At 34.1% G+C, this 21679-nt stretch overlaps 4 protein-coding genes across 7 annotated transcripts; all 4 read left to right on the top strand.

The window, feature by feature from the left end:
• Positions 1 to 1279: 1279 nt before the first annotated feature.
• On the top strand, positions 1280 to 8091 carry LOC124837374 (protein tesmin/TSO1-like CXC 5). Its single transcript, XM_088103097.1, has 8 exons — positions 1280 to 1929; positions 2375 to 2482; positions 2590 to 2767; positions 3552 to 3905; positions 4786 to 4886; positions 4960 to 5054; positions 6100 to 6522; positions 7570 to 8091. The coding sequence occupies exons 1-8, from the start codon at positions 1730 to 1732 to the stop codon at positions 7758 to 7760; spliced, it is 1650 nt and encodes a 549-aa protein (XP_087959223.1). The 5' UTR covers positions 1280 to 1729; the 3' UTR covers positions 7761 to 8091.
• A 1491-nt stretch (positions 8092 to 9582) lies between these two features.
• On the top strand, positions 9583 to 11588 carry LOC124838397 (uncharacterized). Its single transcript, XM_047313993.2, has 3 exons — positions 9583 to 9789; positions 9948 to 10066; positions 11276 to 11588. Exons 1-3 carry the CDS (start codon positions 9653 to 9655, stop codon positions 11293 to 11295), a joined length of 276 nt encoding a protein of 91 aa, XP_047169949.1. The 5' UTR covers positions 9583 to 9652; the 3' UTR covers positions 11296 to 11588.
• Positions 11589 to 13928: 2340 nt separating this feature from the next.
• On the top strand, positions 13929 to 17819 carry LOC124838386 (proteinaceous RNase P 1, chloroplastic/mitochondrial-like). Of its 4 annotated transcripts, XM_088103093.1 has the most exons (8): positions 13933 to 15414; positions 15509 to 15598; positions 15697 to 15878; positions 15963 to 16083; positions 16332 to 16403; positions 16555 to 16684; positions 17029 to 17089; positions 17555 to 17791. In XM_088103093.1, exons 1-7 carry the CDS (start codon positions 14026 to 14028, stop codon positions 17073 to 17075), a joined length of 2031 nt encoding a protein of 676 aa, XP_087959219.1. In that variant the 5' UTR covers positions 13933 to 14025; the 3' UTR covers positions 17076 to 17089; positions 17555 to 17791. The 4 variants fall into 4 exon arrangements, with proteins under 4 accessions (XP_087959220.1, XP_087959221.1, XP_087959219.1 ...); XM_047313980.2 differs by lacking the exon at positions 17029 to 17089 and having other exon boundaries at positions 13936 to 15414; positions 17555 to 17819; XM_088103095.1 differs by lacking the exons at positions 17029 to 17089; positions 17555 to 17791 and having other exon boundaries at positions 13930 to 15414; positions 16343 to 16403.
• Positions 17820 to 18085: 266 nt separating this feature from the next.
• On the top strand, positions 18086 to 21323 carry LOC124838388 (putative protein ABIL5). The gene is made up of 8 exons (XM_047313982.2): positions 18086 to 19196; positions 19285 to 19367; positions 19834 to 19981; positions 20055 to 20154; positions 20248 to 20290; positions 20376 to 20533; positions 20634 to 20698; positions 20833 to 21323. Exons 1-8 carry the CDS (start codon positions 19122 to 19124, stop codon positions 20917 to 20919), a joined length of 759 nt encoding a protein of 252 aa, XP_047169938.1. The 5' UTR covers positions 18086 to 19121; the 3' UTR covers positions 20920 to 21323.
• The last annotated feature ends 356 nt before the right edge of the window (positions 21324 to 21679 follow it).

Raw genomic sequence — 21679 nt, 5'->3', positions numbered from 1 at the left:
AGAACTTACGTTAAAAGGGCCCACAGACGTATGCATGTTTCAATATTGGTTATTTATCGGAACAAATTAGAATACTTCACGTTTATGTTCTATAATTTTTAACATCTACTGTGATTTTTCAAGCGTTTTTATATTATTTTAAAAAAATAAAAAAGTTTAAATATTATTATTTTATTCAATTTTTAAAGATAATATTTTTTAAAAATAAAACTGTAACTAAATTTTAAATTTTTTCAAAGCAAATACTATATTAAATATCAAACATTATATAAATGTGAACAATTAACTTATTAAGTTAAGGTTTTGAATAAAGAGTAATGTGAATCTCTTATTATATGATTATTGGATTGTGTCTTTTTCCAGTAAAATTGATAAAATTTATTATATAAAAATACTTATATTAGCATAATTAAATTTGGGATCAAATTTGATGTTGTTTTCTTGATGGTAATCAAGGTAATTGAAAATGGAGAATGATGATGATGAAACCTTTTTAACTCTCACCTGAAAAGGAATCGAATAATGAATTGACTTTTACATGTTGGCTTATACGGGGCCAATGGAAGTGGTGGTGTGTCATCCATGGTCCAATTGTAGTGGGTAGTTCGATTCAGGTTTTTAAACCATCGAAGCCTTTTCACACCAAAACCATACAGCCATCATATTGTCATCTACTCCTTCTCACAAAACATATAAATATGTCATTTCCTTTTCAATTTATTACCCACCAAAAATATCACATTCCATTCTCTTTAACAATTTTTTCAATTGCTCCCAGAAGAAGGAAAAAAAATTACTGTCATACAATTTTTAGAGTTATCATATTATAAATATGAAATATTTATTGATGCCAACTATAATCTGTTACAGAATCTAATCAATTTAAAAAAAAATAATTTAGTTTTTTTCAGATATAAAATTAAAATATTCTATCTCAATTTCAATTAAATTCAAAGGATATTAAAGGCTTTAGCATTGCAAATTTTTTTGTGTTGAATGTTAATGGGATGATAGTGAATTTAGCTCAAAAGAATTGCACTGGGAAGTCAACAACTCGGATGGGACTACTTTATTTTAGCGCCAAATTCTCTGTTTATTTACATTTTAGGTTTAACCCCAAAACGAAATCCACTGTTGTAACCCCCAGCGACGCAAAGAGAGGCGTGGGATAAAATACGCACACGTGTCGATCTTGAACGGGTGATATTAAAAATGGGTTTTTAGGGGAGTTGAATCGGAGGGCAGAGGAGGAGAGAGGAGTGAGGCTTCTATGAATTTGCGCCGCGAGATTGACACTTTAGCGGAGGAGCGTGGGATGACGAGGGGAAGGAGATCTGGCCGTTGAATATTTACGAAAATTGAATTTGAAAAGCTTGGGAGAGAGAGGGAGGAAGAGAGGGGCGAACGAGAACACCACCAACGAAAGAAACACGAAGCCCCTCTCTTCTATTCTGGTTTCTTAATCACAGACTATTCTTCTGCTTCTTCTTTTTCTTCTTCTTCTTCTTCCTTTTTTCTTTCTATGGTTGTGTTCAGTTGGTTTTTGGATCGAATTGTCTTGATTCGAGAGTTGCACACGCAGTCGCGTGGTGTTTGGATCTGAAACCACTGAATTTGAGCTTAACTTTTGATGAATTTGTTGCTGATTGTTGTTGATGTTATCGTTGATAATCGGTGAGTGGAGGAGTGAGTGAGGTTCTTACTTTTTTTTTTTTAAATTATTGTTTTAATGGGAGAAGGGGAAGGTGAGGGGAGTGATTGTGCTCCCAAGAATGTTGTGCCCAACGACGTCGTCGCGAATGCGCTTTTGCCGTCTGATGTTCCCGCCAAGAAGCTCGCCAGACAGCTCGATTTCACCGGCTTCGGTGGGATGCCACCGCAGTCGCCGGTGGTTTTGCCTCTGCCGCCTTCTGCTTCCGTCAGGGTTGGGTGAGTTCTTGAATTCTGTATATGTTTCTATCTTTTTCGTTTCTCATGGAATTTCAGAGTTATGAGAAAAGGAAGGTTTAATTGTGTTTTTTTGAAAAATGTCTGAAATTTTGGAAATTCTGGGATTTTGAGTTTGTTAGTAAAGTTTCGATTTTGATGTTTCTGTTTGGGGGTATAATACATGGCCGGTTTTTTTTTATTAGTTGCGAAGTTGAGTTTGCAATCAGAGCTTGTGAAGATTTGGATAGGAAATTTCCTTTCTGGTTTCGGGTTTTGGTGGTTGAGAAATGAGAAAGAAGTGACTGATAATTATTATTAGCTTTGGTTAATTTAATATGATATGAATTTTATTTAATTTTTTTTTCCAGCTAAGGTGTTTGTTGACTGCTTGAGTTGGTTTTGGTTTTTTGCTCTTTGGTCTTCAATTAGCGTTTGTTTTGTTCAGGAAACCAGAATCTCCAAAGTCGAGACCGAGGCCTGGCTTTGAAATTAAAGAAGCTACTCCCAAAAAGCAAAAACAGTGCAATTGTAAACATTCAAAATGCTTGAAGCTGTAAGTGAAATACTCTGGCTTTCTCTGTCTTCTTTTTATTGTGCTTTTGATTCTTGTTGGATGGAATGGTAAGTTATGTGGAGCTAATGTTTGAATTGCTTGCGCAGATATTGTGAATGTTTTGCTTCGGGAATATATTGTGATGGTTGCAACTGTGTAAATTGCTATAACAATGTGGAAAATGAAGCTGCTAGACGAGAAGCGGTGGAAGCTACTTTGGAACGCAATCCAAATGCGTTCAGGCCGAAAATTGCAAGCAGCCCTCATGGAACACGTGATAGCAGGGTATGTGGTCCGTTTAGCTTGTCTAACTGTTAGTGTTGCGTGTCATGTTTTATATCGTGGGTCATTAGCATTGATTTAAGGTATTGCTTTTATTGATTAGAAATTTAAAACCTCATCAGGTTCCATTCTGGTACAGTGGCACAAGACATTTCTCCTGTTATCTTTTGTTAATTTTATTTAAATTCACTGTGTAGTTATATGCAAAACTTCTTCATTATAATTGGAGGTCACTTCTGCTTGTGTAGTTGTTTTCCCCATTGCATAATTTTAAGTTCCATTAAGTGAATCATTCCATAATTAGGGGTTCATGCATTTGCTTATGCTCAGCCATTTCTGGTTTTATAATTTTGTAGAAATAAGCAATTTTCTTTTATATTAAATATCCTTACTTGTTACATTAATTTCTCTATTCCGTACCTATCACTATGTTGATATTGTTTTTGACAAGCAATAATTTAGATAATTCATCTTTTTTATCTCCTAAAATGTTGTGTCAATGAAATCTTTAAATTTCATTTTAGTTTCCTTATTTGCTTTTTCATTAAATTTAGTAACACAAGCATGTATCTCATTTGTCTGTACAAACTTGGCTTTTTAAGGTATAAACATTTTATATGGCAGCAACCTATTGTTAAACAGCTGACATATTCACTTATATATGACCCAAAGTTTAAAACTGTAAACAAATGAATTTTCTTCAGAACATTATCAGTGGTAAACGTGTTACGTTTTTCTTTTAACTTTTCACTTTGTTGACTATCTTTGGGCATCAAAACGAATGTAGGAGGATGCTGGGGAAATTTTGATTTTGGGAAAGCACAACAAGGGATGCCATTGTAAAAAATCTGGGTGCCTCAAGAAGTACTGTGAGTGCTTCCAAGCCAACATTCTTTGTTCTGAAAATTGTAAATGCATGGATTGCAAAAACTTTGAGGGTAGTGAAGAGAGACAGGCTTTGTTCCATGGAGATCAAAATAACAACATGGTGTATATTCAGCAGGCAGCCAATGCTGCCATAACTGGAGCTATTGGTTCCTCTGGCTATTCATCACCACCAATATCAAAAAAAAGAAAAGGCCAAGAACTCTTATTTGGGTCAACCATCAAAGATCCGTCACTTGGAAGGCTGGGACAACAGGTGAAATTTGTTAATAATGTTTAAGGTTTATTTTAACTTGGGAAATCAGTTAAATTGGGGAAGTGTAGACAAACAGCTAGTGCAGTTTTACAATTTACAGTCACTTAATATTTCATGACTGTAATATTTACGGTTATGCAATAGCAATTTATATTTTTTAATTAAATGTGAAAGATGCATTTAAATTCGATTTAGTCTTTATTTAATCGAGACATGGTCCCTTTGATTTGTTCTAATGTTTCTAGTACGACTCAAACCCAGGAGGAAGGCCCATCTCAAAAAGCTAATCCATTGAGCAGGTGGCCTCAAGGCCTAAGTATGACAATATGCTTTCATTTTTTCTCTGTGCGAGATATTATAGTATTGTAAGTTAATTCAAGAGCCTGTGTCCACTATGGCCAATCTGGATATCCAGTCAGAGTCTGACTTTTTTGCATGCTTAGGGTTTCACTTAGAGCAAGTCTTTCTCTGGTTCGTTTTTACCGGGTCTAGGTTGCCCCGTTCATGTCAACTGGCCTCAGTGAAAGCACCATTTGTTGTGACTCAAGCCTGTCAGGAATGTCCATGCCTAAAGACTAGCCTTGTGGGTGGGATGATTTCTTGTCTTAAGCGTCACATTTGCTTAATCAGGCACATAAAAATGTCAACTTGTTATTTAAATTGTGAATGAATAAAGACAAATCATTTCTGCTGCTTTGGCCCTGAAAGTTTCACTTCAATACCATGAAGACTTGACATCGGGTCTAGAAAAAGTTCTTCCTTGAGTTGCAAGTTCACATTAGTTTACTGCAATTTAAGAGTGAAAATTGTAACGTTTCTTTTAATATCTAATTCATATACAATAATGTTGTAAATATATATATTCTTTAATGTTCACCAGGCAAACAATGTCAGAGTTCCTGCACCATCCTCATCCATGTCACCTATTCCAGGTGCTCGTGTTGGACCGGCAACATTAGGTCCTTCAAAATTAATGTACAGGTAAGACTGTTTAAATTTTATGAAATGAAGATATATTTATTTAATGTAGTCATTAACTTGATTATTGTTGAAGGTCTCTTTTAGCAGACATCATACAACCACAGCACCTGAAGGAACTTTGCTCAGTTCTGGTGCTAGTATCTGGACAAGCTGCTAAGACATTTACTGGTATATTGACATGTTAAATTGTCAAATTACGAATTGCATCATATGTTTTTAAAATATCATCACTGTTGATTTTTGTTTCTTCTTTATGAGTAGTGTTGTATTAACCGACAATAGATTTTCTGTCTCCCACTTTTTCTCTTCTTTTTCTCTTTCGTATACTGAGTGAGCATTATACATGTTTTAATTCTGCGTGCTCGAATTGAATTTATTACATCAGATAAGACTTTCTAATTTTGTTGCTTTACAAGTGCATGACAAAATGAAAACTAAACAAGTTTTCAACCACAGTAAGGTTCAGAATTTTATTTATCAACATGTTGTTTATGTGCCATCAAACTAATTTGAGGATTTAATTGGCTAAATAATAAATTACAGAATTCAACCTGATTTAATTCATAATGTACCTGCAAACAATAGTTTCCTTCATGGGAAATAAGGAAAGCAGAAAAGGAAGTACAATTAATCAAAAGTTATCTATTTTGAAGAGGAATTGATTTTACGTGACCTCTAAATGTTTGTTACCCTGCCCATGCGCCGATGTTATTTGCAACTGAGTAGTTGTTTGGTGAGTTTTGGAATATCGGAGGGAATGCAATGTTCAAGATGCTGAAGTATTGAAAAACTTGAGCACCTAAGAATCCTCTATATTGACAAGTGACCTTTTAGGTCATCTAAAATTTTCATGTTACTCCATAAAATATGTTTTCTTTTTATGTATTCTGTTTCTATCATAATAACTATAAAAACTTTCATTTTCTTTTTGCTTCTAGAGTTTTGTTTTGGAAATGGTGAAAGCCATGTAGCGTTTTCATAATCATAAGTAAAAAATTAAGGATTTGAAAACAAAAAATATTTCCTACAACCAAACGGGCTGTAATACGTGTGGTCCATTAGTGTACACTTACTAGAAGAAAAGATTGTGTGTGGACAAGAAATTTCTAGTTTTCTGTGTAATTGGTGATTTCAGTTGCTATCTATCTACCAGTGATTAGCATTATCAATTGACTTGTGTTCTTTGACCGATTATTTTTATTACTGTGAACAGACCAGAAAAATTTAATGGACAAGCATGCGGAAGATCACACAGAAACTTCTCTTGCTTCTTCAACTCATGAGCAATTACCAAACCAAAAGGAAGCTAATGTTGAGAAAGCTATGGCTGATGATGATTGTTTGAGTGCAAACCAGACAGATAAAATCAGCCCAGATAATTCTTGTTCAGATGGTGCTGATGTCCCAAAAGGGAGGCCAATGTCTCCTGGAACCTTAGCATTGATGTGCGATGAGCAAGACACAATGTTCATGACTTCTGCCTCCCCTATTGGATCAAGGGCTCATGCTTGCAACACATCTTCGCAACCGCCATATGGTCAAGGAATGACAGAGGTCTATGCCGAGCAAGAAAAAATTGTACTGACAAAATTTAGAGACTTTCTCAATAGGGTTATCACTATGGGAGAAATAAATGGTAAGTCAATACCTTCATCTGATCTGAGTTATGATTTGTTTGCAAAAATTTCAAATCTCATCCTTAGCGCTGGTGCTGTTACAAATGGATCTTCTCAACTTTCAATTTAGACAAATAATAGCCTCACTCCCAATAACATTGACAGCCTTCTCGATAACCGTTTTCTTATTTTTCCGTGAGTTGATTTGTCTTTGTTACCATCTGGTTATTTCTACTTCTGTGAATCTAAACCTGTATTCTTTATGTATAAACTGACTTTATTTGAGTCTGATACCAATCACCCGAGAGAGTGTACATTTTCACGAAGATAAGAAAGAAATACGGCAAAGAAAGTAAAATAGCACTGCGTTGGCTTTACCCCTTTCTCACTTACTAACCTTTATTCTCCACTCCCCACCTGAATCTCCCCTGTTCCATTTGCTTTCTGTGACACCCTGTCCATCCAATTTCATTAAGATGCATATCCCTATCATGAATATTCTTCATGATTTCACTGTTGCTTCCCTGCTGGGCCTTGAGGCTTGATCCTCGTACCACCTTATTCCTCCTAGAATATACCTTAGTTATATCACATCCCTGTACATGATATTTTCTCCATTGCTAAGAGCAATCTATTCCTATTCCGTTGATTTCTGGATAGCAGCTTGTGCTTAAATGCCTAATCTTGAAAATTGTTCACTTCACATCAAAGTTACGTGGTTTGTTCTGTGTTTTGCTGATTTCAAGTTATTGTTTGTGGTAAAGGATGAGTAAGTTCTATGAAACGTGAAGTAAATACCTCATGGATTGAAAATAATTGTGTGTATGTGTGTATTGTTTTAAAGTGTACATCAAGAGTCAGATTATCCAGCTGTTTCTTTCTTGTTTGTTAATGCTTTGTTGGGCCTGCTTATATATAGCTATGTCTGTTGAAATGGCTTTGAAATTTCCGACTTATGTGCTCAAAGTATCAAAATTCATGTGCTGGATTCCTTCTTGTGTATTTTTTTGCATTACCTACTTTATTGTTTGATGTTGCTAATTTATAATTTATATTCCCAATTTCAGAAACGAAGTGTTCTTCATTAGCTAGAAGTGAATTAGAGAGTGAAAAGGACCCAAACAACAATTGCACTGGAAATACCAGTACTGAGACAGCCCATCAGCAGGGAACCACTAATAATGTTGTTGCCAAAGCTGCGGGCAACATTACTTCTACATCTTCGTTTCCTGGTGGTAGTCTTATTCCTGAAAAATAGATATGAAAAGAAATCTAACTTAGATGAGCTGAGATAACTATGGAAGAATATTGTGTGAAGGTATGCTACAACTCTGAACTGTAAAAACACTATTCTTCGTTATGTTGCTTCTCTTTGAAGGGCGTGTCAACTGTCAAGCACACAGGCCCACCAATTAGTCCCCATAGAATCAATTTTTTGGTTATCAATTTTCTTCGACTCCGGTCATTCAAGTATAGAAATCTGAATTAATTGCTCTGCTTCGACGTAACTTGTAAATTGCAGACTTGTAATTTCATAAAAGAAGCAATGTAACTTAATTCCCCATTCTAGAGTTTTTTCCCCTTTACTATCTTTTGCCTCATTCATTGTTGTATTCAAATGAAGCGAAATTACGGTTTGAACTAGAGCGCATATAAATTGTAGTTTTGTTACAGGCTAGCTTAATATAATTACATTTCTCCAATTGATGATAATTTGATTCCATTGTTAGTACTCACCCGTAATTCTTCACCATTTAAGGCTTAGTTACTGTAATTTAAATGAATGAAAATGGAAAGAAAAATATATATTGTTTGTAATTTGTATGAATAAATAAAAAAGAAAATTAAACCAAAAAATAATAAGATTACAAAATTTTTACTCTAACAAATTTTTTTTTTCGTTAATTTTTTAACATGAAAAATATTATTTTTTTCATAAAATGTTATTTTGTTGTTAAAAACTGAAAACAAAATTAAAAAAGAAAAATACTACCAACCACTTTTATGTCATCTTCATATCTCTTCATCTAGAAAATGATTTTGATAGCATCATGACTGGACTTCAACATGTGCCAACCCAATGGGCTACTTTCACTACCCAACAAAAATGTAGCTATTGCTTTTTACACTCCCAATTACTAACTACACAACAACACTAATATAAAAAAACTAAAATACCTATCCTTATTGTACTACGTTATAATTGTAGTCCATGTTCGTCGTTATCATCATCAAGGAAGAAGAAAAGAAGGATGAGACTGAAAAAAAAGTGCAAAAAAAATATTAGAAAGGAGAATATATTATATCGGTTCCTAGATGATATAATTTGTGCTATGGATTATAATTTTATTTTTTTTATGCTTTTAAATTACATAATATGAATTTTAAATGGTTTTTTGAAATATAATAAACTTAGTTGCTAAAATAAATTATTCATTTTTAAATAACTATTAAACCATATTGATACGTTGACTAATATGATAATATTCATAATAGTATTAAATTTGATTTAGATATGCATTAATTCATTAAAGGTCATTATTATCATTATTTTTCTAGATATAAAAAGCTTTCAAAAGTATTCCGTTCGACACCTGAACTCTAAATTTTTTTAACTTTGAAATTGTTTAATCTAAATTGATATACCAAAATGTATTGTCAGATTTCAAATCTAAAAATAATATAAATTACTCAATCTCCAGTCTCCATAAATTTGATACGAAGGAATACAAAATAAAGAAAAAGATATTTAATATTTGATTCATAAAGATAAATATTGATTATACTTTTTTTACGCTTAAAAGATGATAAAAGGATAAAGCATTCTCAAGTTATGTATTAGACAAACATTAAACTTGTGTAATGTAGAAATTAAACTTCCACAATTTTTTAAATAATGTTATGATTTGTACAGAATAAATTATCATTGTTAATTAACTAATAATGAATTGTTACAAGGTATTGGTTAGAAAATATTCTGGGAAAATATAGTATTCGGAGTGGCAAACGAAAATATAGAGAATCCCTAAAGAAAAAGAGAAATACAATAAAGACGAAACGGTGTCGTTAGTATTCTGGGAAAATATAGTATTAGGAGTGGGAAGGTTTTATACTCAGAAGTGTGACATTTTGAGCTGAAACAACACACAAATGGCATCATCGAAGGTTTTGTGTAGGTTGTCATCTCGGTTACAGACACTTGCTCACAGCAACTTCACCAAACCCTCACTTTCTCTTCTCTCCAATCCACTTTCTCTCTCTGCGCGCCGCCTTTCTCGTACTTTCCGGTGAGCCCCGCATCTCCCTCACGCTTCGTTTCATTCCCCTATAGAAAAAAAAAATGGATTTTTACATTGGCATTTCGTTCTTGAAAACCTATATGACACTTTCATATGATTTTGTTTATTCATTTGTTTTAATTGAACTTTGTAATTTGGTTGGTTAGGTTACCGGTGGAGTTGGCGAGCTTGGAATCAATTATGCCGTTACATAGCGCGGTGGCTTCAGCTCGATTAGTGTCAAGCTTGTCTGTTGAGTCTAAGGGTTGGGGGTTAGTTCCTCAAGGTGTGTTCTTTTTGCGTTTATTCACTATTCAGCAATGTTATTGTGAATTTCTGACATGACTTTAAGGAATGTGAGATGAGATTTGTGGCAAGGACTTTCGTTGCACGTCACACTAATAGCCCGTGTTTTTTTCTTGTGTTTTTGTATCTTCGTTTTTTTATATGCGTATACAATTAGGAGGGTGAGGTTTGAATCGAAGAGCTCGTGTAAAGTACTCAAAATTCCTAGCATTAAACCAATCCTAGGAAGTAAAGTTAATGTTTGCTATATTGTGTTGTGTACATTTCTGCTGTTTTCTGTTGCATTGCTTATGAATTAGAACTACAAGTGGGGGAGAGAAAGGTCTGATCGGTTAAACTTCTCAATAAATATTCATAGGAGAAGAAAACAAGAAAGTAAAATAAGTTGTGTTTATCTCGGGAGTTAAAATCTACTTATGCATTTTGGATTTTAAATAAGTTAGACGAGGGAGGTTCTATAAAAAAGCGAAGTGCATAAATTGATTTTCCAATACCATTACCAAATGATCAGCACTTGGCATTGGAAGTATATATATTTGTGAGAGAATTTACTTAGATGTGAGAAAACATACGGCAGGCATTCAAGGGAAATGTGTTCTGAAGTCTGGCACCAAGGGGTAAGATGAGGGAGTTCTTCCAAATGATATAGTAAATTGGTCAATATCATTTTCATTTTACCTATTGTTTTTAAATTTTGGAAGCTTTGGATCTTATGCTAGTAGATAAATAGACAGACAGATTTGTTTAGCCGTCTGATAGAAAATGTTCCACGATAGTTGCATCATGACATAAAAAAGGCCAAAATAAATCATGATGGTATTATTGTGGTGAAGTTTTGCTGCAGTGCATTTCAGGGTATGAGTGTTAACTGTTAAGTAGAGATACCTGATGGGCAAGAAGACAAATATCTAGACTTTTTAATTTTTGCATAAGATTATATTTTAGAACTCAACAAAATTAAATGTCATTGGATCCTTTCACACTTTGTTAGAAGTTGTCTGCGTGAGTAAATATCTATCTTTGATGTTAGGCTTGCTGTACACTGTAGAAATATCAGGATTTTTTTGTTAAAATACATTGTTGATTAGAAAATTGCACCCATCTCATTTTTCTATCTGATTAGAGGTACTAACTTTAATAACTGGATGACAAGAACTCATTGCAATGCTTCCATTTGTGTATTTTACAGGTATTTCCATGCCTTTATGACAGCGTTTGTCTGCAGTTAGTAGCTGCAACGTAACATTTTCATTGGATGTCAGGCTCATGTTGATGTTTTCAGTTGTTGTAATGTTGAGGCTACTGACATATGATTCTTCATCTGACATATTTGAGGACACGCAGTGCAATTGATGTTGCTTAGTTCAATTTATCTTCATATATTTCTGGAATATATCTTTTTTGGTTTTTCCAGTCTATGGATAAATATTTTGTTAACTATTAATGCATTTGAGTGCATTATACCTCCTGAGGATTTAATCCATTTTATTTGTTGCTGTTTCCATCATTACTACAGTTCTATGGTATTTATAAATCATCGTCAAACCAGATATCATACTGTAGTGTAGAGGAATGCTAGCATATGGGAAATGAGGTACTTATTTAGTTGGACTCAGGAATTACATCTGATAGGAAAGTGTGTTGCAAGGAGGCTGTTGTTGTATGTGCTAATATTTCTCATATTGAATGTGAGTCTTTGAGGAAGTTGTTATGATATAGTGTAATTGTTCTGCATCTAAGGTTGACTGTTAACATAGGTGGAATGGGAACAAAATACCTGGTAGTTAGGACATGTTAAACCGTTACCTGCTGTTGACACCTTCCATTTTGTTTATGTAATCTTGTTACAGTTACATTTTCCTTTGGTAAATGCCTAATATAGTTGAATGATTTCCAATAATGGTTTGGTTTGATTTTTCCAAAATAAAAATTGCTTATTTAGTCGATATCTGAGTTTAACACTAGTTTTCCACTTCTATATTAATGTTTATGTATAACCATTGGTATGGCCAAGAACTAGAGTCTCTGGTGAGTGGCTTTGGAACTTGATTTAACTCTGCAGTTTAGAATTTGTTTCCATCAAGAGGAACTCCTTCCAACTACGACCATGTGCAGCAAAATACTTTTGTGCTTGGAAGTACAACTCTAAATTTGACAAATTTCACAAGTTTTAAAACACAATTACTGTTTTTCTAGATAATCTTGGGAGAGCTCGAGTTTAACTAGTGTCAATGAATTTGAGCTTTTGATTAACTTCATTAATTGCGGATCAACTTTGTTAAAGTTTTCCTCATGTATGTTTTATATAATGAATGGTTATTTTGGTTTACTTATATTTGAAGTAAATATAACTATAAAATTATAGTTGGCAACTTTGAAGAATACTTATTTCTTGAGAACAAAACTATCAATATTCGAATTGAATTCTATAGCTATTTATATTACAATCTATAGCTATTTTGATGTATTTTGGTTTTAAATTTTAAAATTTGATTTTTATAATTCAATTATGTTAAAAAAATTTAATGTCTTAAGCATGTTTTTTAGTTGACATTAAAGGAAGAATATGTTAAATGGTGTAGATAATTTATATTAATATGAAATGTGTTTGATAAAAACAATAACGTAATGAATTAAAATTATTACATTTATTTATTTTTAAAATTTAAAAATTAAAATATATTAAAATTTTAAATAATATATCAAAATTTGGATAATGACGATTTTTATGTTTAAACTTCGTTGATAAAAGAACTTTTGTCATTTGATAGATTAATGAAAACAGAAAAGAAAATTGATATGAAATATTAATAAGAAATATTAATAATAATATATTAATAATCGATTGGATTACAAAAGGGTAAGATTAATAAATAACTAATGACGAAATGGACAATTTCCTCTATGATGACCAAAACACTCTGGTAATCGATTACAACAAGCTTGTAATCGCTTACCTGGGTGCTTCTTGCACACTTAACACTCTGGTAATCGATTACAGAAGTGTAGTAATCGATTACCAGGAACATTTTTGCCTACTAAGTTGAAGTCGTGAAGGGGGGGCACGACTTCAACACTCTATAATCGATTACAGGATCTTGTAATCGATTACAAGACCCTGAAGTCGTTTTTGGGGTGCACGACTTCACAACTGGTCAAATGAACAGTGTGAAGTCGTGCAGGGAGGGCACGACTTCTTCATTTGAAGTCGTTCTGGCCCCTCACGACTTCCAATTTAGTCATAAATTGCCCATTTTCGTAATATACTAGGCAAATTTGACTAGTTTGGTGCAAAAGCCTCTTTTTGGCCTATCTTTAGTTAATATATACTCAAACCATGTTGTGATTTGTCTTGTATCTCTTTTAGTTGTTGTGGAAGAGTTTTACTTTAAAATTCCACCTTTTTATAAATACCATAAAATTCAACTTTATTTTCACATGTAATTTTAGGTTAATTGTAGTTGTTTCATCAAAATGTATGTTTTTACTAGTAAAAGAGTTTTAATTCTTTAGAGTTATGCTTAATGTATTTATTGTATCTTCACTCCAAACTTTTTTTCTAAACATGATCATACACTTAAAATTGAATACTTTAGTTAAAAAAACTGACAACATTTTCTCTATAATCTTACACTCGATGTAACATGTGATATTGACTATTTTTATAACATTCTTACTTTTATATAACTAAATTATTTATTTATTTATATTTTAAATATAAAAGTGAATATTAGAATTTCTTGATGTATTAAGATAAAGTTTGAATATATATATATATATATATATATATATATATATAAAAAGACGTAATCTAATGAAGTAAAAATCTTATTTGAGCAGATTTGTATATGAAAGAAAAAACATATAATATCTTGGAGTGAGGGTGAAGAGTTATCGGAGAGAGCACAGACGAAGTGACAGATGGTGGTGAGGTAGGTGATGGCTCCCTTTGCCCTTTACTTCAACACTCTGCAATTTCGACAATCTCTCACTTTATCGTACTCTAAGCCTAACCTTTGTCGTCTCTATCAACCTCGCCCTTCAAACAACATCGTCACTTTCATTTCCATCAAAAGAAAACAAACTGCAACTCGATACTCTTATCTCAATTCTCTACCTGAAACCGCTTCATGGTTTGCCAAGACAGCTCCTTTCGCTTTCAGAGACTGCAGGGGGTCTTTGGAAGCAAAAGCTACCATCAGTGGCAGCAGTTGCACGGTTACCGAGAAAGTGGAAAAGAAGATGAGGAAGAGAAAACTGGATAGGGATAGCCCGCAAGTGAAGTTGAAGAATGCTTTGGACATGTGTTCTAAAAGAGGTGATGTTATGGAGGCGTTGTCCTTATATGACTCTGCAATCTCAGAGGGTGTCAAACTGGGGCAGCACCATTACACTGTGTTGTTGTATCTGTGTTCTTCTGCGGCTGTCGGTGTTGTTCGACCGGCTAAAAGTGGAAGTGGTGCTAGAACTCTCAACGCACTTGTTTCCTCCGACGGACTTCTGAATGAGGGGTTGAGTGGACCAATGGACACAAATGACTCATCTTTGGAGTTGGATTGCAATGCTGAATTAAATTCTGGTTTGAATTCCACTCGGAAAGATGGGGTTTTTCTGGTGAGTGAGGAAGACAAAAGATATGCACTGCAGAGAGGGTTTGAGGTGTATGAGAATATGTGTGTGGGTAAGGTTCAAATGAATGAGGCTGCGCTGACGGCTGTGGCTCGAATGGCCATGTCCGTGGGTGATGGTGACATGGCTTTTGAGATGGTGAGACAGATGAATGACTTGGGGATAAGTCCTAAGTTAAGGTCTTACGGTCCTGCTTTATCAACATTTTGCAATAATGGGGAGATAGATAAGGCATTTGCTGTTGAAAAGCACATGCTTGAGCATGGTGTTTACCCTGAAGAGCCTGAGTTGGAGGCTCTCTTGAGGGTGAGCATAGGAGCTGGAAATAGTGACAGGGTTTATTATGTGTTGCACAAATTAAGAAGTAGTGTGAGGAAAGTATCTCAGGCCACTGCGTCTTTGATTGTTGATTGGTTTAAGAGCAAGCAGGCTTCAAGAGTTGGGAAGAGAAAATGGGATAGGAGATTGATAACGGAAGCAATAGAAAATAATGGTGGAGGCTGGCATGGGCAGGGTTGGTTGGGTAAGGGGAAATGGGAAGTTGCTCATACAACCATTGGAAAGGATGGAGTGTGTAACTGCTGTGGACTGCAGTTGACCACTATTGATCTCGATCCTATTGAAACTGAACATTTTGCCAATTCAGTTGCATCTATGGCCATGATGAGAGAAAAAGGATCAAACTTCCAGAAATTTCAGGTAAGAAACTATCATAATTTGTATTTGATCTAATCTAATTAATGTTATAGATTGATGATGTTGTAATTGGAATATATGAAAATGTGCATTGCAGAAATGGCTTGACTACTATGGACCTTTTGAAGCGGTGGTAGATGCTGCAAATGTTGGCCTTTTTGGCCAAAGTAGGTTCATGCCACACAAGGCAAGTTACTGAGTGTGGAAAATACTCTTATCTTTTCTTCCCTGTTTGTTGTTCTTGTTATGGTTATTAATTATTTTCTTTTGAGATGAAAACTTTAGATCAATGCTGTTGCCAACGAAATGCGCCAAAGGCTCCCTTCAAAGAAGTTTCCACTTATTATTTTGCATAATAAGCGTATCAAGGGAGACAAAATGGATGAACCAGTCAACAGGGCATTAATTGATAAGTGGAATAGTGCTGATGCACTCTATGCAACACCTTCTGGATCAAATGATGACTGGTAAGAACAAATGTTATTAACATTTTTGTTATTTGTTTCTACTGGTTAGGCATGTCGTGCTGCATTTACTGACCTGTGTTTCAGGTACTGGTTGTATGCAAGTATAAAATTTAAATGCTTACTTGTTACCAACGATGAGATGAGAGATCATCTATTTCAACTTTTGGGAAATGACTTTTTCCCCAAATGGAAAGAAAGGCATCAGGTAATGCCCTTTGGAAAGAAGTGTTTTCTATTAGATCTTTGTTTTTATTGTCATACTGATTTTATATATCTGATGAAATAATGTTTTAGTCATGGTAATTGGTTAAATCATATATAGACAAATACATCTGCAATTTAAGGTTTAAATCATTGGTAATAAGGTTTTGTCTTGAATTTACATTCCCTTTCTTTGATTATGTGCAATTTAAGCCCTTCGTAACATTGGAATCCCTGTCTACCAAATTTAAGGTACGCTTCAGTTTTTCTGGTGGTGGTAGTCCAGTGTTTCACATGCCCCCTCCTTGTTCTGTTGTAATTCAGGTAAGCTCTTACCCTGTTCGAAAAGCAGCAGAGCATGAACACAGATTAAGTTATATTTGTCTGCATCTAAATTTGAAACAATAAAGATGTGAAGAAAAGAAAGAAAGAAAGAAAGAAAGAAGGAAACATAACATGGCAATTGTGGTAACAGGAATCAGAGGAAGGCCACTGGCATATTCCAATTGAAACAGAACTTGATTATGAATCAGAAAGAAGATGGTTGTGCATTACCCGTGCTAAACTAGACATGGTTTGTAAAGATTCTTCCGCATCATTTAAAGGTAATTGATGGCGCACTCACTAAGGACTCTATCTGGTTTGCACTTACATGGCTGCTTATACAACTTATTGTCTTAATTACTCTTGTTTCAATGAAATTAAGGTATTCTTTATGATAGTAGAAAGTATTTGTCAAAAATAAAATTTTAAGCAGTAGTAGCGACAACAAATTCATTACCAAAATACATGGTATATAGTAGAAATTCATACTTCCCGACAGGTGTTTTAAACCCATACGTTGATGCTTCTTGTATTAACTCTTCATTACATATGCTACCCAAGTACATCTGGACTGATATAAACTCAGCTAGCTTGTTTTCTGTGACGATGAACATTGGGATTTCAGATGGTCAAAGGTTAGGGTTGGAAATGCAAGAACTTGTTACTCGCTAAATATATGGTCAAAGGTGAAAACACTAATTTGAATTTATTTGTTCTTTCTTTATGCAATGGTTCATGTAACATTCATGATCTTCTATATATACTTATCTAGGTCCCTTTTGTTATTCACTTTTCTTTTGACATGTAGAGTCACTTCTCCACTCAATTAAATAGCATAGGCTTTTGAATTGTACTAATAAAAAATAGAAAATTCATTTCATTACCTCAAAAGAAAAAGAAAAGGATTTACAAGGTCATACATGGCACAGGGAGTTCGGTGTTTCGAACATAATTATTAGTAACTTTAAAAATCTAAGGGTAGCTCAAGCACAATGATCTAACTCTTTTAGTCCTCATCATTTAGTCTGATAAACATGTCTGTTACAGCTCCAATGTTTGCCATCGTTATTTATTGCCAATTATAAAGCTTTTTCCTTTTAATCAACTTAATGTTATGCTAATCCCCTCCTCGTTTTCTTCCCTTTCGTTAGACTCTAGACACTTGCATAAAGGAGAACGTGCAAGATCAACTACTAAAAATGCGTCTGAAAAGGAATCACAACGTCAGAATCTTTTCAACCACGAAGAAAAAAGGGAAACGTCTCAGGAATTGTATAAAAGTGTTAGAGATAATTTTTTAGGACCCGTATCCTCGGATAATAATAACTCTATATTGTCTGACATTGAAGCTGCAGAATCGATTGGTGGTTGTACCATTGATTTTCAGATATAGAGTTGCCATTGTCGTGTTGATTATCTTGAGCTATGCACTAGAAATTATCACAGTGGTTTGATGTGAAGCTCCAATATAGTTTTATATTGCCGGGAGAAATACAAAGGATGATATGTAGTTCTAAATTATTATCTAGAATTAACTTCTGCATTCAAAACGTTGAATTGTTGCTCACACATGGGACAAGATACTATTTCGTGATTATTTAACCGTCATCACATAGGACAAGATACTATCCACAGTTGATAGTTAATGGACAGAACAGTAAATTTCAATTAAACAGTTCTTTGTCATGTTAACGAATCATAATTAAATCAAATTTGAACAGCAGAAGGCATCTGCATGTTGCATACCATACTGAAGATACAAGTAAAAGTCACAGGTAATCAAGTTGGTTACTAAATTTGTATCTTCAGTACTTTTGTGACTGTGTGACGTTGATGTTCAAATATCCGTGCTTTACCAAACCACCTTTTCCATCTTGCTACCCGGTACTTCGTATGTGTCTGTATCATGGTTGGTTATTTTGTTTCCCTCTTCCTCATCTTCACCCAAATCTTCCATTTTTGACGTTGTTTTGTAATAATAACTCACCCAATTAAGGCTTCCTTAGAGGGGATCATTCTAAATCTCACAAGGTTGATCGAATAAAATAAGATTGTGTATCTAACAGGTTCCATTTTGTTCTAAAAGAATGTGAGGTGAAAGGCTTTAACTATGCGTAAGCAATTATGATTATTTTAATTAAAAGTTCACATGATATACATCCTACGTATACATACATGTCAAATGAAACACCACATGTGCTAAGCTGTTTAAGCCTCCAGCCAAATAAGCCCTCCAACAAGTCACGTGCCTTTCAAAATATAAATATAAATATTATTAGCAACGACATATATCATATACGTAAGTGAGTGACTTGTTCTTATCAGAAAACTCAAGATGACAATCTCACTGAGTAATTATAAGCCACTGTTTGTTGCATGATTGACAATATTTAAAGAAATGACATCCCAGTAGGGCCTGTTATTGCACTATACTGTGAGTCATTACTTTGAGGTTTTAATTAATTAGATGCCCATCATGGTAAAAAACAGAATATCACGGGACTGAAACTGTTTATTTGTCATCATGCTCTATAATGTGTGTGCTGGCTGGTCATGGGCTGCAGAATCTGTTTTTTAGGAGCCTTGTTTGCTTCATCACATCACAAGCCTCCAAAAGCCAGATTACATAAATCCTCTTATAATTACTTGCTGAGCCTCATTCAGAAAAGTGAGCATTATATTAGATCCTAAGTTTACAAGCATTAAGCTTGTAGCAATATGATGGAGTTGAATGTCAGGTCTATAGCTGATGCTGAGGTAGAAGAAACCATGCGCTTTGACAAGTCTCTTCAGGTTCACATCTAGACTCTACAATACTTTATATGTTAGTTATACTTTTAAGTTCAATCTTTTGTTCATGCATATGGCGTTTGCATTGCAGGAGCTGAGGGAACTAAGGTCTCAACTACACAAAGCAGCTGAATACTGTGAAACAGCTTTCTCTAAGAGTGAAGAGAATAATGAGTGAGTGCTCTAAACTCACCATGCTCTAAGCCTAGAGTTAGCTTTCATTTTGCCAGTTTGATTGTCTGAAAAATCTAGCTTTCGTAGTTGTTTTTGTGCCTAAATAGATTCAGATGTGTTTGAAAGAGTATATAAGCTTGAAAGTGAAGAAACAGAAACTTGTACGAGACCTTTGAAAAAACTTAGGATGTGTCTAGATGTGGAGTGAGTGACGTACTCAAAATCTCAAATTGTACGAGACTGAAATACTGTGTGTATAAATATAAATGGAAATGAATTACAATTCTCACTACTAATAATTGTGGTTGGTTGGGATGATTTAGTTGCTGTTTTAAGAGGTTACGTATTAAAACCAGTTTAGTAGTTCCTGCTATGTTGCTTGTGTTTTCTCATTCATATTAAATATAGTTTGTTTGGTTGGTGCATATGTTGACGCGTGACGAATTGGTATTGGAAAATGTTGCAGTGTGGTGGACGACACAAAAGAGTACATCTGCAAGAGCATGGTCACTGTCATTGATCATCTTGGAAACGTATCTTCCAATCTCGATGGCCTTATTTCTCACACTAATGCATTTTCTGAAGCCGAGTTACGAATCCAATGCCTTCAACAAGTTAGTATTACTTCACACAAATTCATCCCTTATTTAAAATTATCTAACCAAGTTTGTATTTGTTTCTTGATAGAGACTTCTCTCGTGTCAACAATATGCTCGCAAATTGGCCCTCTCAAAAATGCAATGCAATGAGAATTCGTTGAGATTTCATTCGCGTTATTTATCACCATGTAAAACAAATATTCCCTTCACTCCAAATCAATCACATCGTTGTACCATCACAAATTCTTTTCATTTATGGTATTGATTTTTATGATCTGCAGCACCTTCCCTTGTTGAGAGATCAAGCAGTAAGAAAGTAACAAGGTAATTAATACTTCTCCATTCATAGTTAACTTGAAACTGAAATATATGTTAGCTAATATGTGACTTTTTCATCAATCAAATGAAGAGATTCCGAAAGTGAAGCTCCTTTGAAGTTAGATGATAAACATTTATCAGAGACATACGAGGATTTGCCACTCTTTATGTACACCCATAAGCCTCCAGTTTATCAGAATTTGAAGCCAACCACAGGCACACTTAACAGCCACAATAATTTGGCCATGGGTAGGTACTATGTAGAACAGTATTAAATATCGTTATCTCTAATTTTGGGGTTTCATCTCTAACATTTTGTTCTTAAACATTTTTCTGCTTTAAACAATAGTGGCACCAATTAAGGATGGTTTGTCCTTCTTATCGAAAGTTCCAAATCCTAGATTCCATTTCCAAGTAAGTGTGTCCTCTGTACTATACAAAAAAATTTACATTTTTACGACTATTTTACCTTTATACTTGTGTAATGTAAAAGTTTACTATAGTCCTAATTCTTTTTTTTTTATCTGTGCATGTTTTTGTATATGCAGAGTACACAGAAGGTTGGACGCCACAGAAGATCACTGCATGGTAGTGACATCTTATGGCTCTTCAGGCGTTCAAAACGAGTCCAGTGAAAAACCAAGAACCTATTCATGTGCAAATCTTCACTCTTCACATAGTTTATAATGTTTTACCAATACAAGAAAATATTTGTATTTCAAGCACAGTGAAAGTTTATCTTTTTTTCGTAAGATAAAGGTTTTCTTAAATCAAGATTTAGAGTTAGAGCATCTGACAGTGTATAAATGCTGATCTAACTCAATTTCCGAAATGAAAATGCTGAGGGCAACTACCTAAAAACTGGTCCCAAGTGCGACCAAAATGAAAGGAGCTGAAAATAAAGGATTTTAGCTATGATCTTAGATGAGAGTGAGTGTAATATATCATCATAATTTTACTTGTTTAAGTGAGAGAGTGAACATTCCGCAAGTGTTTGACTCAAAATGTACAAGTTATTTACCTATTTTTTTTTTGTGTATTCAGTGTTTCCTCTCTAGCCTCACTAATATAGTATATCAATTTAATATACTCAATCAAAATACTATCAAAATTCAACATGTGTATAATTCTTGCACTGTATCCGTACACACTTGTATAAAGACATGATACAACGTCAACAAATTCAGAACCCAACATAGAAAGAACAAGGACATAGTCGATCTACCCAACCACTCCCTCTGATAATTACTCATTACTCTTTTTGTGGGAATGATTTTAATTTTAATTTCACTATTCTAAATAAAAAATGAAATCTATAAAAATTATCTTTAATCACTTATTCTCAAAACCGTCTTAAAAAACAAAAATTTTACCTGTTAATTGACTAATAACAAT

This window comes from Vigna umbellata, chromosome 1 (genome assembly GCF_029865625.1).
Source record: "Vigna umbellata cultivar VRB3 chromosome 1, Vumbellata_1.0, whole genome shotgun sequence".
NCBI lineage: Eukaryota > Viridiplantae > Streptophyta > Magnoliopsida > Fabales > Fabaceae > Vigna > Vigna umbellata.
The sequence above is the reverse complement of the archived record's forward strand: the minus strand, read 5'-3'. Positions and strand labels throughout refer to the sequence as shown.